We start from the raw sequence: 12,866 nt of genomic DNA, 5'->3' as shown, positions 1-12,866 counted from the left end.
TGTTCAATTTAGTGATGAAATAAATCAAAGCAATACGATTAGAATTGTTGATAGGTTTTTTTTCGCCTGTTGCTATTATGAAAATCACGATTAGTCAAACTTCGATTTGACTGAAGAAAATGTCTGACCGGCCGCTGCCCGCGCTGAAGGACGCATGAGAGGGATATGAGTGTACATTACCAGGAAACAATGACATAAAAGCCGTAGATTGGCAGTGACACTACGGAAGCGATAAAGGGCCTCGAGTTGTCGCGTTCCAGCTCGACAAGTCGCCATATTTATGTCGACATATCGCGATATATCGCGTCAAGTCGACATGAATATGTCGACATATCGTGACGTTTTCACGACAAATTTCGCTTTTTCGCCAATTTTCCACTGGACAAGCCGTCATTTGAAGACATGTCTAAATGTAAGATGAGGACGCCAAATGACGACTGAGTTTCAAGTCGTCATGAATATGTCGACTTGTCGCGAGGAAAGTGGTCGAGAAAGTGAAATTTGTCGTGAAAACGTCACGATATAAGGACATATTCATGTCGACTTGACGCGATATATCGTGATATGTCGACATAAATATGGCGACTTGACGAGTTGGAACGCGACAACTCGAGGCCTCTTATCGCTTCCGTAGTACGTGACACTTATCTTGAATATCGGGAGTCATCCAGTCATACAGTCACCTAGTCAGTCGACTAGAGTCTGCAGTTATCTAGTCACTCGGTCATCCAGTTATCCAACCAACCAGTCAGATGTACGGAAGCGATAAAGGGCCTCGAGATGTCGCGTTCCAACTCGACAAGTCGTCATATTTATGTCGACATACCGCGATATGTCGCGTCAAGTCGACTTGAATATGTCGCTATATCGTGACGTTTTGACGACATATTTCGTTTTCTCGACCATTTTCCTCGCGACAAGTCGACATATTCATGACGACTAGAGTCTGCAGTTATCTAGTCACTCGGTCATCCAGTTATCCAACCAACCAGTCAGATGTACGGAAGCGATAAAGGGCCTCGAGATGTCGCGTTCCAACTCGACAAGTCGTCATATTTATGTCGACATACCGCGATATGTCGCGTCAAGTCGACTTGAATATGTCGCTATATCGTGACGTTTTGACGACATATTTCGTTTTCTCGACCATTTTCCTCGCGACAAGTCGACATATTCATGACGACTTGAAACTCAGTCGTCATATTACTGGCGTCCTCATCTTACATTTAGACGTGTCTTCAAATGACGGCTTGTCCCGTGGAAAATGGGCGAAAAAGCGAAATTTGTCGTGAAAACGTCACGATATGTCGACATATTCATGTCGACTTGACGCTATATATCGCGTTAGGACTCTGTAGGGCGAATGGATGTAAATACGTGATCAGTCTTGGAAATACTTAACCGGATTCTAATCTTGGGCCTACGGAAGCGATAAGGGGCCTCGAGATGTCGCGTTCCAACTCGACAAGTCGCCATATTTATGTCGATATATCGCGATATATCGCGTCAGGTCGACATGAATATGTCGACATATCGTGACGTTTTCACGACAAATTTCGCTTTTTCGCCAATTTTCCACTGGACAAGCCGTCATTTGAAGACACGTCTAAATGGAAGATGAGGACACCAGTGAAATGACGACTGAGTTTCAAGTCGTCGTGAATATGTCGACTTGTCGCGTGGAAAGTGGTCGAGAGAACGAAATATGTCGTCAAAACGTCACGATATATCGACATATTCATGTCGACTTGACGCGATATATCGCGGTATGTCGACATAAATATGACGACTTGTCAAGTTTGAACGCGACATCTCGAGGCCCCTTATCGCTTCCGTACTTATCGCTTCCGTAGAATATTCTTCACGGATTTAGTGTCAACGGTAACAGGAATGGACGAGGTGTACTCTATATATCACATGAACGCGATCGAGACGTTGAAGGACACTCTTGTCAAAACATCTATATATCACATCGCATGTACGCGAGTCGACTCATTGAATGGGCCTTCATCGGAATATATCGATTATGATATTTCATACTTATTTTTAATAATCCAACCAGAGAGAGAGCGAAAGCGAGCTGGTTTAAATAAATAGAGAAATTACCCTAAAATTTGCTAAAATAACGATTGAATACGGATTCGCTACGTATTGGATTGAGCTGTTTTAGAAAGAGATAAAGCTTATACAGACGTCATAGGTGATGGGCGTCATCAGATAGGACACCTAGCGGTGAATCGAACAAAAATGATCTGTTGTGGCTGGTTGGAGCCGCGCGTGAGGCACGTGGGGGCACTCGTAAAATCTGAAATAAAGGGAAAATACGGTTGAAATGCATAACAACTCTGAAAGTTTATGTTTTGTTTATTCATGGGGAAAAATCTCCTGGGTCAATTTCCTAGTTCACTATTTCTGTTTGTACCTTCCACGAAACAAATTTCTTCATCGGATTCGCAAATGGCCTAGTTACGAATTTCCACTTTGTCGAGTGTACGAAATTGTACAATTCCCCTTTATAGTGATCATGACCAAAATGGCAGACGGATGAAATTCACATCTTTCTCACGCCTTTTTCTCGCGTCTCTGTTTCACCAGTTCCACTCCCAGCTCTACCCTTTGCCTCATTCGCATTTAACCACATCCCTTCTGCACACCCGCCCTTATACCAACCCTACTCCTTTCCTAGTCAAGTCATGCCCAATCATCGCTTAGCGCTAATAAGGTTCGTGCACTCGGAACCAAAATGACGTAGTTTTCCCATTGGTTTCAGTTTCGACGAATCAAACTTCAAGTTCACTGTAGAAAATAACTGACTGCAGTGGGATATCTGTGATTATGCAGAATGCATATATCACAAAGCGAAGATTGGTACGCGACAATTTTCAAAAATATTCAACGAATTGGAATATTTGCGTTAGATCCTGACGAGGGGCAGCTGGTTTGGTTTAACAGGAGAATTTGAGTAGCTAGGATGAGATCTGAATAAACATAGTACATTGATAATGAAATGTATTGAATTTATCGTTGCTAAAAAAAAATTCGTGAAAACGCATAAAATCATTATCATTCAATAGGTGAGATCCCTGGGTGACTAAGTCTGTTAGAGTGGTGAGTCTCCGGATAACACTAGGTCTGTTAGAGTGGTGAGTCTCCGGGTAACACTAGGTCTGTTAGAGTGGTGAGTCTCCGGGTAACACTAGGTCTGTTAGAGTGGTGAGTCTCCGGGTAACACTAGGTCTGTTAGAGTGGTGAGTCTCCGGGTAACACTAGGTCTGTTAGAGTGGTGAGTCTCCTGATAACACTAGGTCTGTTAGAGTGGTGAGTCTCCGGGTAACACTAGGTCTGTTAGAGTGGTGAGTCTCCGGGTTACACTAGGTCTGTTAGAGTGGTGAGTCTCCGGGTAACACTAGGTCTGTTAGAGTGGTGAGTCTCCGGGTAACACTGGGTCTGTTAGAGTGGTGAGTCTCCGGGTAACACTAGGTCTGTTAGAGTGGTGAGTCTCTGGATAACACTAGGTCTGTTAGAGTGGTGAGTCTCCGGGTAACACTGGGTCTGTTAGAGTGGTGAGTCTCCGGGTAACACTAGGTCTGTTAGAGTGGTGAGTCTCTGGATAACACTAGGTCTGTTAGAGTGGTGAGTCTCCGGGTAACACTAGGTCTGTTAGAGTGGTGAGTCTCCGGGTAACACTTGGTCTGTTAGAGTGGTGAGTCTCCGGGTAACACTAGGTCTGTTAGAGTGGTGAGTCTCCGGGTAACACTAGGTCTGTTAGAGTGGTGAGTCTCCGGGTAACACTAGGTCTGTTAGAGTGGTGAGTCTCCGGATAACACTAGGTCTGTTAGAGTGGTGAGTCTCCGGGTAACACTAGGTCTGTTAGAGTGGTGAGTCTCCGGGTAACACTAGGTCTGTTAGAGTGGTGAGTCTTTGCGCACCAATTCCATAAGCAGCTCTGTTTCGCTAGTTAGGTACGATGTTAATAAAACGTAGGCTTTTCATAATGCCAATGAATACGTATGAAGGTCTAAAGCTTCTCCGGGTCCTCTTATCTTCATTTAACCCGTTTTTGGTCGAGAAAGAAACATTTACAAGAAAATGCAGCGCCAGGTTTACTGTCTATTGGATGGGCGAACTTTGGTTTGGTAGGAGGTCGAGTGGTCGGAACTAATAACCGAACGTGCTATAGTGCTGTCTTACGCATTTTGCAGTGTCGGCCATCTTGCAAATAGGTCCGAACTACAGCGACCGTGCTCAATCTCGGCAGTGGTGACTGGTTTAATGAACACCAACATCGAACCAATCAAATAATAAGATCATATTTCCATATTTCAAAATGAAACAGTCAATGATGTATTTTTCCAATTTTTAGGATTGGATATACAAGACGCTATGAAGCTTCTGACATTGTTGGTTGTATGTGCAATCGGTGCCGTTTCAGGTAGGGGGCAGCACGTTTACATCTATCAAAGTTACTATGTTATCTCTGTTTGTTAATTTAAACAAGTTTATTGTGTAATTGAATTTTCTATAGCATTATAAAATCTGTAAATTGTGTGTTGCCCTGTAATGGGTTTCAGTGTAAAATAAATTTTACACAAAAAAACTAAAAAAAACTAATTAAATCAACGACACAAACTGTTCAAACGGCCAGTTTGCCAGTTGGGACGGCGATGTCCCATTAAAAAATTCGTCCTTACCAAGTAAGTTCCTGTTGCGCCCTATCCGCGACCCATCCTGTGTGGCTAAAGAATTAGATTTAAAACATAACGACTCGAGCAGTACTTTTACAGGTGAACTATTTTCGTCGATGCACGAGCTTTCGTTAACTTCAGGAGTCACTCGTTCACCTGATGAAGCTACCGTACATTAGTAGCGAAAGCTCGTGTGTCAAATAAACTAGTTATTATTATCTATTTATTGCTCCATATACATTTCATGCAGTGAGCACAGATAATGCTTGTTACAAAATTGGTGATTAATCAGCGACCGAATGTCGAAAAAACAGTACAACAGCTGAGTTACATAAACAGTACAACAACTGAGTTACATAAACAGTACAACAACTGAGTTACATAAACAGTACAACAACTGAGTTACATAAACAGTACAACAACTGAGTTACATAAACAGTACAACAACTGAGTTACATAAACAGTACAACAACTGTGTTACATAAACAGTACAACAACTGAGTTACATAAACAGTACAACTGAGTTACATATTTGCATACAAAAACATTGTAGATACAGAAACAACTGCATACAGCTTAGAGCTAATGTCGGGAAATTGACATAAAAGAGTAAATGGCCTTAGACTTAGACCTTAGTTTACCTATGAAGTGCTATTCGTTTCGTTGTTAAGACGGCTCCTCTTCGAATTCAAAACATCGAAATGTATCGTTGCAGGAACAACACTGTCGACCCAATGTGATTCCGGTTGGATATATGTTAACGAATCGGATAAATGTATCGGGTTGGCAGAAATCTGTCCCTCCGGCGCATCACCGGCTCGCATTAGCAACGTGCAGGAAAATCAAGCGGCAGCAGGTAAGAGATGCAATACCCGCTAATCCATTTCATAAAACGAATCGAGAATGTGTTGCAAAAAAAGGCGTACCCGAAAAACCAGCTAAAACCGCCAGATGGCGTGACGAGCTGTAGGTCGCCCGTTGTCAAAATTAGTTCATTTTCAATGGACTTTGAACTGGATTTTTAGACTCCCGAATCCATCACAGCACCCGCTAGAAAAGTTCATTAAGATTTAATTGAAATGCAGAAGAAATCGATCGCGGACGACCAACTATCTACTAGCGACAACTGGCGGATCCTCGCCTGCCATTAGCGGAATCCTCGATTGCCACAGTAGCACCGCGGGTTCCCCATTGGATAATTATGGAATTTTGGGAATTCACACAAAGCGCGGTTCGGAATTTCGTTTCGTTTCATGCGGGCATCCGAAACGATTTCAGAGTTGCTTCTTGAAATATCCCAAACTCAGAAAAGGAACGTTTCTTTCAATTATAATGATAAATTTATTCCAGAATCCAGTTCCACAGTCGTGAACTCCCGAGTTAAAATCAGTTTATTCTCAATGAGTTAACTCAGAGTTCACAACTGTAGAACTGACTCAATGGAACAGTTCCACAGTTGTGAGTAAAGATTTTACTCTGAGTTAACTGATCGGAAATGAACTAACTTGAACGCAGAGTTAACTCTAACTCACGACTGTGGAACTGGGTCCAGAAGATGGGGATAATTAAAGTCGAAAAGTCATTAACAAAAGTTAAGTTTCTGAGCGGTGACTCAAGTCTATAAAAACCAAAATTAACCCTCAAATAATTGTATTACTTGTAAAAAAACAAATATCACGTCGATTTCATCGATTAATCTAGTTTACTGGTCAATAAGAAATAAGGATCGACAAACTAAAAATACATAAACCGAGTTTACCTCCAGCATATCTAAAGTCATTTCGTCCCCAAACCACCATGAAAGCATTGTCCTCAATTTGACCCTTGGTAATTAACATAAAGTAAAAAAACGAACACTTACCTAAAAATTACACCGACAAAATGCCGTCATACCAGCCACCTACGATGAATATATTTTGATATCTATTCTTTTTTTTCAAAAATTCCTTTTCGTTTTGACAGAGGTATTGATAAATAGCAGATATGGTATGGCGAATCTTGGAATGACTGTTGGTTTTTTGGTAAGTGTCACTGCTGTGATATAGGTGTCACTACCGGTCAGCATACAACAAATATTTCTATTTATGTTATGACTATGATTTTAATACTTCATGGCGTCCCTCAATCGAAGCAATTTCGATTTCGAAGTTCGAATGTCGAAGTCTGGTTTTTGAAAAAACAGCGCGAAAATGCAGTCTCCTCGCCCCCCCCCCCCCCATCTTACCAAGCTCCCTCCGCCCCTCTTCCTGATTTGGGTTTGTATGCATACAGTATGAAACTAACCCGCAGTCTGTTAATTCTGTTGATATAAAGATTTTTGTTTCACGTGTAGTTCATTTGATTGTCGTCAAAACAGGGTTTTTTAGAAAATAGAGCGTACTTTCAGCGGTTATCCTCGATTGCCGCCGCAGCAGCAACCGTATAGCGGTAATGTTACGACGAACTGTCCACACAAATCAGAAAAAAAGTCAGAATTTGAAGAGCCCGAATTTCACAACTTGAACATACTCGTAAGCTTATCCTACGTACTTCCGGCAGGCCTGTGGGTACGCCGGACTGGCATTGACCTCCGAGCACAGTATCGCGAGCAATGGGACAGGCATTAACTGATATCCGTAAAAAAAGTTCCGCATTTTAACCATAACGAACTGCTCAAAAAACCAGTCACCCTATGCGAGCATCGTTTGGCGGGTTGGTTCCCTAAACGTCGTTGTTGCCTTGCACTATGAAAACTTCGAAGTCTCGATTTCTTCTTGTTTTTAGAACGGGTACTCGAATTGGGCTACGGATCAGCCGAATGCTTCCGGTAGTGAAGTGTTCATAATGGGCGACGGTAAGTGGTACACGTTCGTAGCATCATTTGCCGCCTATACGTCGCTTATGTGTGAACGTCCTTACGTCTGCGAATACCGGCTGAACAAGCGAGCTATGTGCGTCAGCAAAATCACCTCAGCAAATTCGAGCCCGTGAAATACATTTAATGCGTGGTTTAACTTAGCGATGAAATAAATAGATTATAGTTGAAAACAAATCGACAAGAATTGTTTATTTTTATCGTTGCTCAGGTACAATACAGACTGGAGTCAGTTGCTGAAAGGTTAGAGTTAACCAGTGGATAGTTGACATAGTGACAATCAACAGTTCATTGTTACTATGGCATTTATCCACTGGTTATCTTTAACCTACTTTTGAGCAAGTTAAGAAGCTTTTGATATTGTTGGTTGTAGGCGCAATCGGTGCCGTTTCAGGTAGGGGGCGACACTTGTATATAAGCTTACACCTATTAAACTAATCGAATGGGGTACCGGCAACGCTACTGTGGCAAGCGGAATTCCGCCAGGTGTCGCTAGTGTACAATACGATGCTGACGCTATTTCTTATCAAACTCAATCAAAATCTAACAATAATTTCTCAAATTCTTTGCATGATGTATGGAAATTGTGGCGCATATGATCAGATACATGTAATTAACATAACAATTTTTCACGATCATCCCCGCTACGCAAAAACACATTACAATGCATTGAGACTATAACAGGAAAATTAACTTGAAAGTTTATTGACGCCTTTGAAAAATTACACATATTTTGCACAATATTGTCGACAACGAATAATATAATATGAATTATATAAAATTAAGGGTTAATAAAGTTATTTTGTATTTGAATATATCAATAATTGAATCGCATTGACCGGCAACCAGTCTGGCCCCGTTATAATGATGACGTAGTGCACATCCTCTAAAAAAATGATTCGATATTGATTCAAAAATTCATAATTTTGATTGTTTATTTTGAAAAACCAATTTGATGATGAAGTACAGAACCCCTTAAATAACGCACACTAGGTATCAATGTATATTTACATTATCGTAACTCGTTTTTACGGCGTCAAAAAAATAACTTTACGTTAGGATTTTGAGACCCATTGTTGGGAGCAATGTACTTAATTCTATAAAATCGAGCAGGCCGATCTGTATACTCGATTTTAAAATTCATTTAAAAGAAAACTCGCCCACCGAGTATCTCCAATATCGCATTCATAGTTTAAATCATAAATTCTATCTTCTAAGCTTTCTTCTATATCCATGACCAAAATTAAGACAATTTGGCTGAGGCCAGGCCCAAGTTAAATTTGGCCCGTGCAGTGGGAAATGATGCCAAACTTTCCGGCGCAATTGGACAATTCGTCGAATGTAAGGAAATAAATTAAACGGTCCTATATTGCGACTACGTACGCACACCAAACCCCATATTATGCTGACGCCATATTTGATTTGTTTTGCATATTTACTAAGACGTGTTTTCTGAATAAAATCGAATCTTTCCATTTTCGTTCGACGGTAAACATTTCAAATAGAGATTTAGCGCGTCGTCTAAAAATTCAGACGATTCTGAGTCTGGAATTCGCATCAAATGAGGCAAAACTGCGGCAAAAAACCTAAAAAGCATACGACGATGACACTGTTAAGCCTATGCATGTTTTTTGAATGAAGCAGGAGTTTCTTCGTGAATTCCAAATATATACCTTTAGCAGATTGACGATCAGGGAATAATGTAATTTCCAACATGTTCCGTGCATTCGTTAACCGTGAGACCTAATGATTCTACAATTCGTCGTTATCCGGTGATTTCAACGGGATATCTCCATTAACGGTATTCCTCCCAATCCGGATGAAATGACCGACGTCGGTGTGTATCCCTACAAAAACGAAACATTCTCAGTTCGGAAACAGCGTCGAAAGGCCTCGAAAAACGCAATACATTTTATAAAAAGTGGAAAATTTTGTTGTTTACCCGAAAATACGGAGACCATTTTACTGAGTTGGTTATATCAGACATGTAAAGCATTGATGACGTGTACGGCAGATAGAAAAAGACATCACCATTAAGGGATAACAGAGATTTTAAATTTTTAAAGTTTTCGTATTGATTCTTAATCCAGTGAAGAGCGTGCGTGGAACGATGTTATCTAGTCAAATTTCTGTTGTCATTCCGGCTTGAACGTTTCGGGTTTGGTGACGTCGGCTACCGAAAATATTCAATTTTAGGATTCGGATTTTTTGATCGAGCAAATCCAACCATAGATGCACTCTGAAATAATAATCAAGTTCATAGTTTTAGTTTCCGAAAACAAGAACTTCCACGAATCTAACAAAATCAAAAAGTTCATGGAAATTTATATCCCACCTATGCCTTATATCAAAAATACGTAAAAAGGAGCCTTTATGTATATTTGCTATTTACCTTATCGAAAGCAAAGATAAGGTCAACAACGTTGATCTTATTTAGTAGAAGGACCGTGACCTCACCGCTACCACAGCCGATATCCATTACGTTCCTATTGCAGTTTTGTCGAAGAAACCCGGGCAACGTTAGAATATCTCTAACACATTGTTTTTGAAAATCGGAATTGTTTGAATAAAGTTCACCGTCATCAAAATCCATTCTGAATAGAGTTGCACCGGCCAATGAAAGAGTTTTTTTTTGCTTTATAATAACTATTCTGACCTGTATTCGATGACTTTCCTTGACTTTTTATATCCCAACACTCACATGACGAATTGAAAAATTGATTTTCAATGTTTCTTTCATATGTCACTACGACCGCTTTCTTAGCAACGACCTTGACTGCGCTCTCCATTCGACCGTGATTGGGACGATAAAAATAAAATGGAAAACTGGCCTTAATTTTTATCAACACTATGCTTTTTCGTACATACAATACCATGGCCGTCGGAACAGGGGCGGCCAAAGCCGCCCCACTGTTTTGCTTAACAAAATTTTTTCAAAAGCACGCTGTACCGCGTAGCAGCTCGTCGTTCTCCGTACTAGGTGGTTGGCTCCCGGCTTCTCATGCTTCTGTGAATGAGACCGTGAAATGGCCCCAAAACGCATCTCCAGCGATTGAATTATCAAAATTTTTCAAGGGGAGGGCCCCCAAACCCCCTTCAGAAATAAGCCTCGCCACATAAAAATCCCTTCCAATGGCTCTGAATACATGCAGCATACATACATTCTTTCGGGAGAATCTGATTTTCTTAAGAAATTATTCAAACTTATATCCGAACCACGTTTTTTGACGCCTTATAAAACGTTACCATTATGAAATCTAAACAATGTTTTTAACCATTCAGCGTCATTTTACAAACGACAGCCGTAAATCGATGTGTAAAACGTCACAGGTCTATGTGTACACATACAAGCTATTTGGCAAAATATTATTGACAAAGATGTAGAATGTCTTCCTGTGAATATATAATGAGCTCTATTTGAACGTCGAAATGTTATATTGCATTGAATATCATGAGAAGACGTATTGTAATAGTAATGGATGTATGATTATATCAGAAGCGGCAGGCATAAATCGAAATATGTACTTTGAAAATAACTTTGAATTCGTCAATTTTCAATTTGCACTTTTAATATTCGAAGTTGCAAATAAAAATTTTGATTCTTTTACTGACTACATCAATTGTATAAAATCCGATTTTTCTATCATAGCACTTACTGAGACTTGGAGTAACGATAATGCCCATAACAATAATCTTTATAAACTACCTGACTACAATAGTATTTTCAAAAGCCGCTCGAATGATGTTAAGGGTGGTGGCGTTGCCCTTTATTTCAAAGATGATTACGAATCTAAAAAAAGCCCAGATCTTTCTGGTAAAAATGAGATATTCGAATCTCTCTTTTTTGAAATTATTTGTAAGAATCAGAAGAATAAGATTGTTGGTATTATATATAGACCTCCGGGGCTAAGGAATATCTACATTTTTAGTTGAATTTAATTAACTATTAGAACAGGCTAAATAGGGAAAGAAAAGATTGTTATTTGATTAATGATTTTAACATTGATAAACTTCCAAGCAGAAGTTCATAAGCCTACTGAATTATTTCTAGATAATTTGATAGCTTCATCCTTTTTTTACCCACTAATTGATAAACCAAACAGGGTGACTAATAATTCATCCAGTCTAATTGACAATATTTTTTGAAATAATGTTGAAAATGTATTTAACTCGCGCATATTATGTACAGATGTTTCAGATCATTTTCCAATTTTCACAATGTGTGATCAACGTAAACGTGTTAGCAATAATTGTACTCACTCAACTAGAAAATTTAGTGTGCATAATATTGATAGATTCTATAGGAGCTTAATAGCGTGTGATTGGTCGGCTATTTATAATGAAAATGACCCACGAAGCTCGTATACTGTATTTATTTCTAAATGTACTCATTTATATGATACATGTTTACCATTTATTAAACGCGTGAACGCTAAAACCAATAAGTCTAAACCCTGGTTAACTACGGGCTTGTTAAACTCTATTAAATATAAAAATCACTTAGGAAACACTTTATAATTCAGATATTGCCCTTAAATCCCGCTATTTAGAATATAAGCGATTATAATCACGTTTATCAAGAAGAAAATTAATTTCAATAAATTATTTGACGCCTGCGAAAAAAAAATGTAGAATTTCTGGGATAATCGAATGTGGAATTGCTAATTTGAAATCGAAGTTTAAAGAAATTTGGGGAATTATGAGATTTGGCGATTGGGTAGATGATACAGGTCTTCGACTGTACTTCGATTAGTGGTTTAATTTTCTATCGAAAATTGTCAATGCAACTTCATTTCCTCCATGGTTGAAGAAAGAGCTCTTCCGATGTCTGCTTTTGATTTCGAATGTTTTATCGTTTCACTATAAGTAAGAATGGTATTTGCAGATGCGGTATAGTTCAAAAGTTCCTCCACTTGCTTCTCCTGATAAACCCGCGCTAGCGAAGCCAACTGGCTGTCTTGCATTAATATCGATGCAATTGTTAATATCTTTATTCTTCGGTTCGAATTTCGCACCAGCGCCATTTTGGATAACTTCTATGGCCGGCGTTTTTATCAACAGACAAACCCGGTTATGATAATTGACACTCGTCGGCTACATACTCCAAATAGACAATCTATTCCGATTATGCTGGTTCATAAAAAGGCCAATTGAGCCGCTATCTTAGCAGGTGTCCTTTCGACCTATCAGTTCGGCGCACTGTTTCACGTCGGTTCAACGGAATCAAAATGTCTAAAAACGATTTCTTTCGCCGTCCTTCGATTTTATGGTTTCTGCTGATCGTGCCTATTATGACGATATTCACGGTATATTTTCTTTTTCCATCT

At 39.7% G+C, this 12,866-nt stretch overlaps 1 protein-coding gene across 1 annotated transcript; it reads left to right on the top strand.

Annotated features, from left to right (window-relative positions):
- Positions 1 to 3,967: 3,967 nt before the first annotated feature.
- LOC141911231 (uncharacterized) lies at positions 3,968 to 7,655 on the top strand. Its single transcript, XM_074802213.1, has 5 exons — positions 3,968 to 3,980; positions 4,364 to 4,432; positions 5,401 to 5,541; positions 6,648 to 6,706; positions 7,449 to 7,655. Exons 1-5 carry the CDS (start codon positions 3,968 to 3,970, stop codon positions 7,653 to 7,655), a joined length of 489 nt encoding a protein of 162 aa, XP_074658314.1.
- Positions 7,656 to 12,866: the final 5,211 nt, after the last annotated feature.

This window comes from Tubulanus polymorphus, chromosome 9 (assembly GCF_964204645.1).
Source record: "Tubulanus polymorphus chromosome 9, tnTubPoly1.2, whole genome shotgun sequence".
Classification (NCBI taxonomy): domain Eukaryota; kingdom Metazoa; phylum Nemertea; class Palaeonemertea; order Tubulaniformes; family Tubulanidae; genus Tubulanus; species Tubulanus polymorphus.
Note: the sequence above shows the minus strand (reverse complement) of the source record. Positions and strands in the feature narration are given on the sequence as shown.

Coding starts and splice junctions, on each gene's coding strand:
- LOC141911231 (XM_074802213.1), top strand. Junction 4,433..5,400: donor TGCAATCGGTGCCGTTTCAG/GTAGGGGGCAGC, acceptor GTATCGTTGCAG/GAACAACACTGTCGACCCAA. Junction 6,707..7,448: donor GAATGACTGTTGGTTTTTTG/GTAAGTGTCACT, acceptor TCTTGTTTTTAG/AACGGGTACTCGAATTGGGC.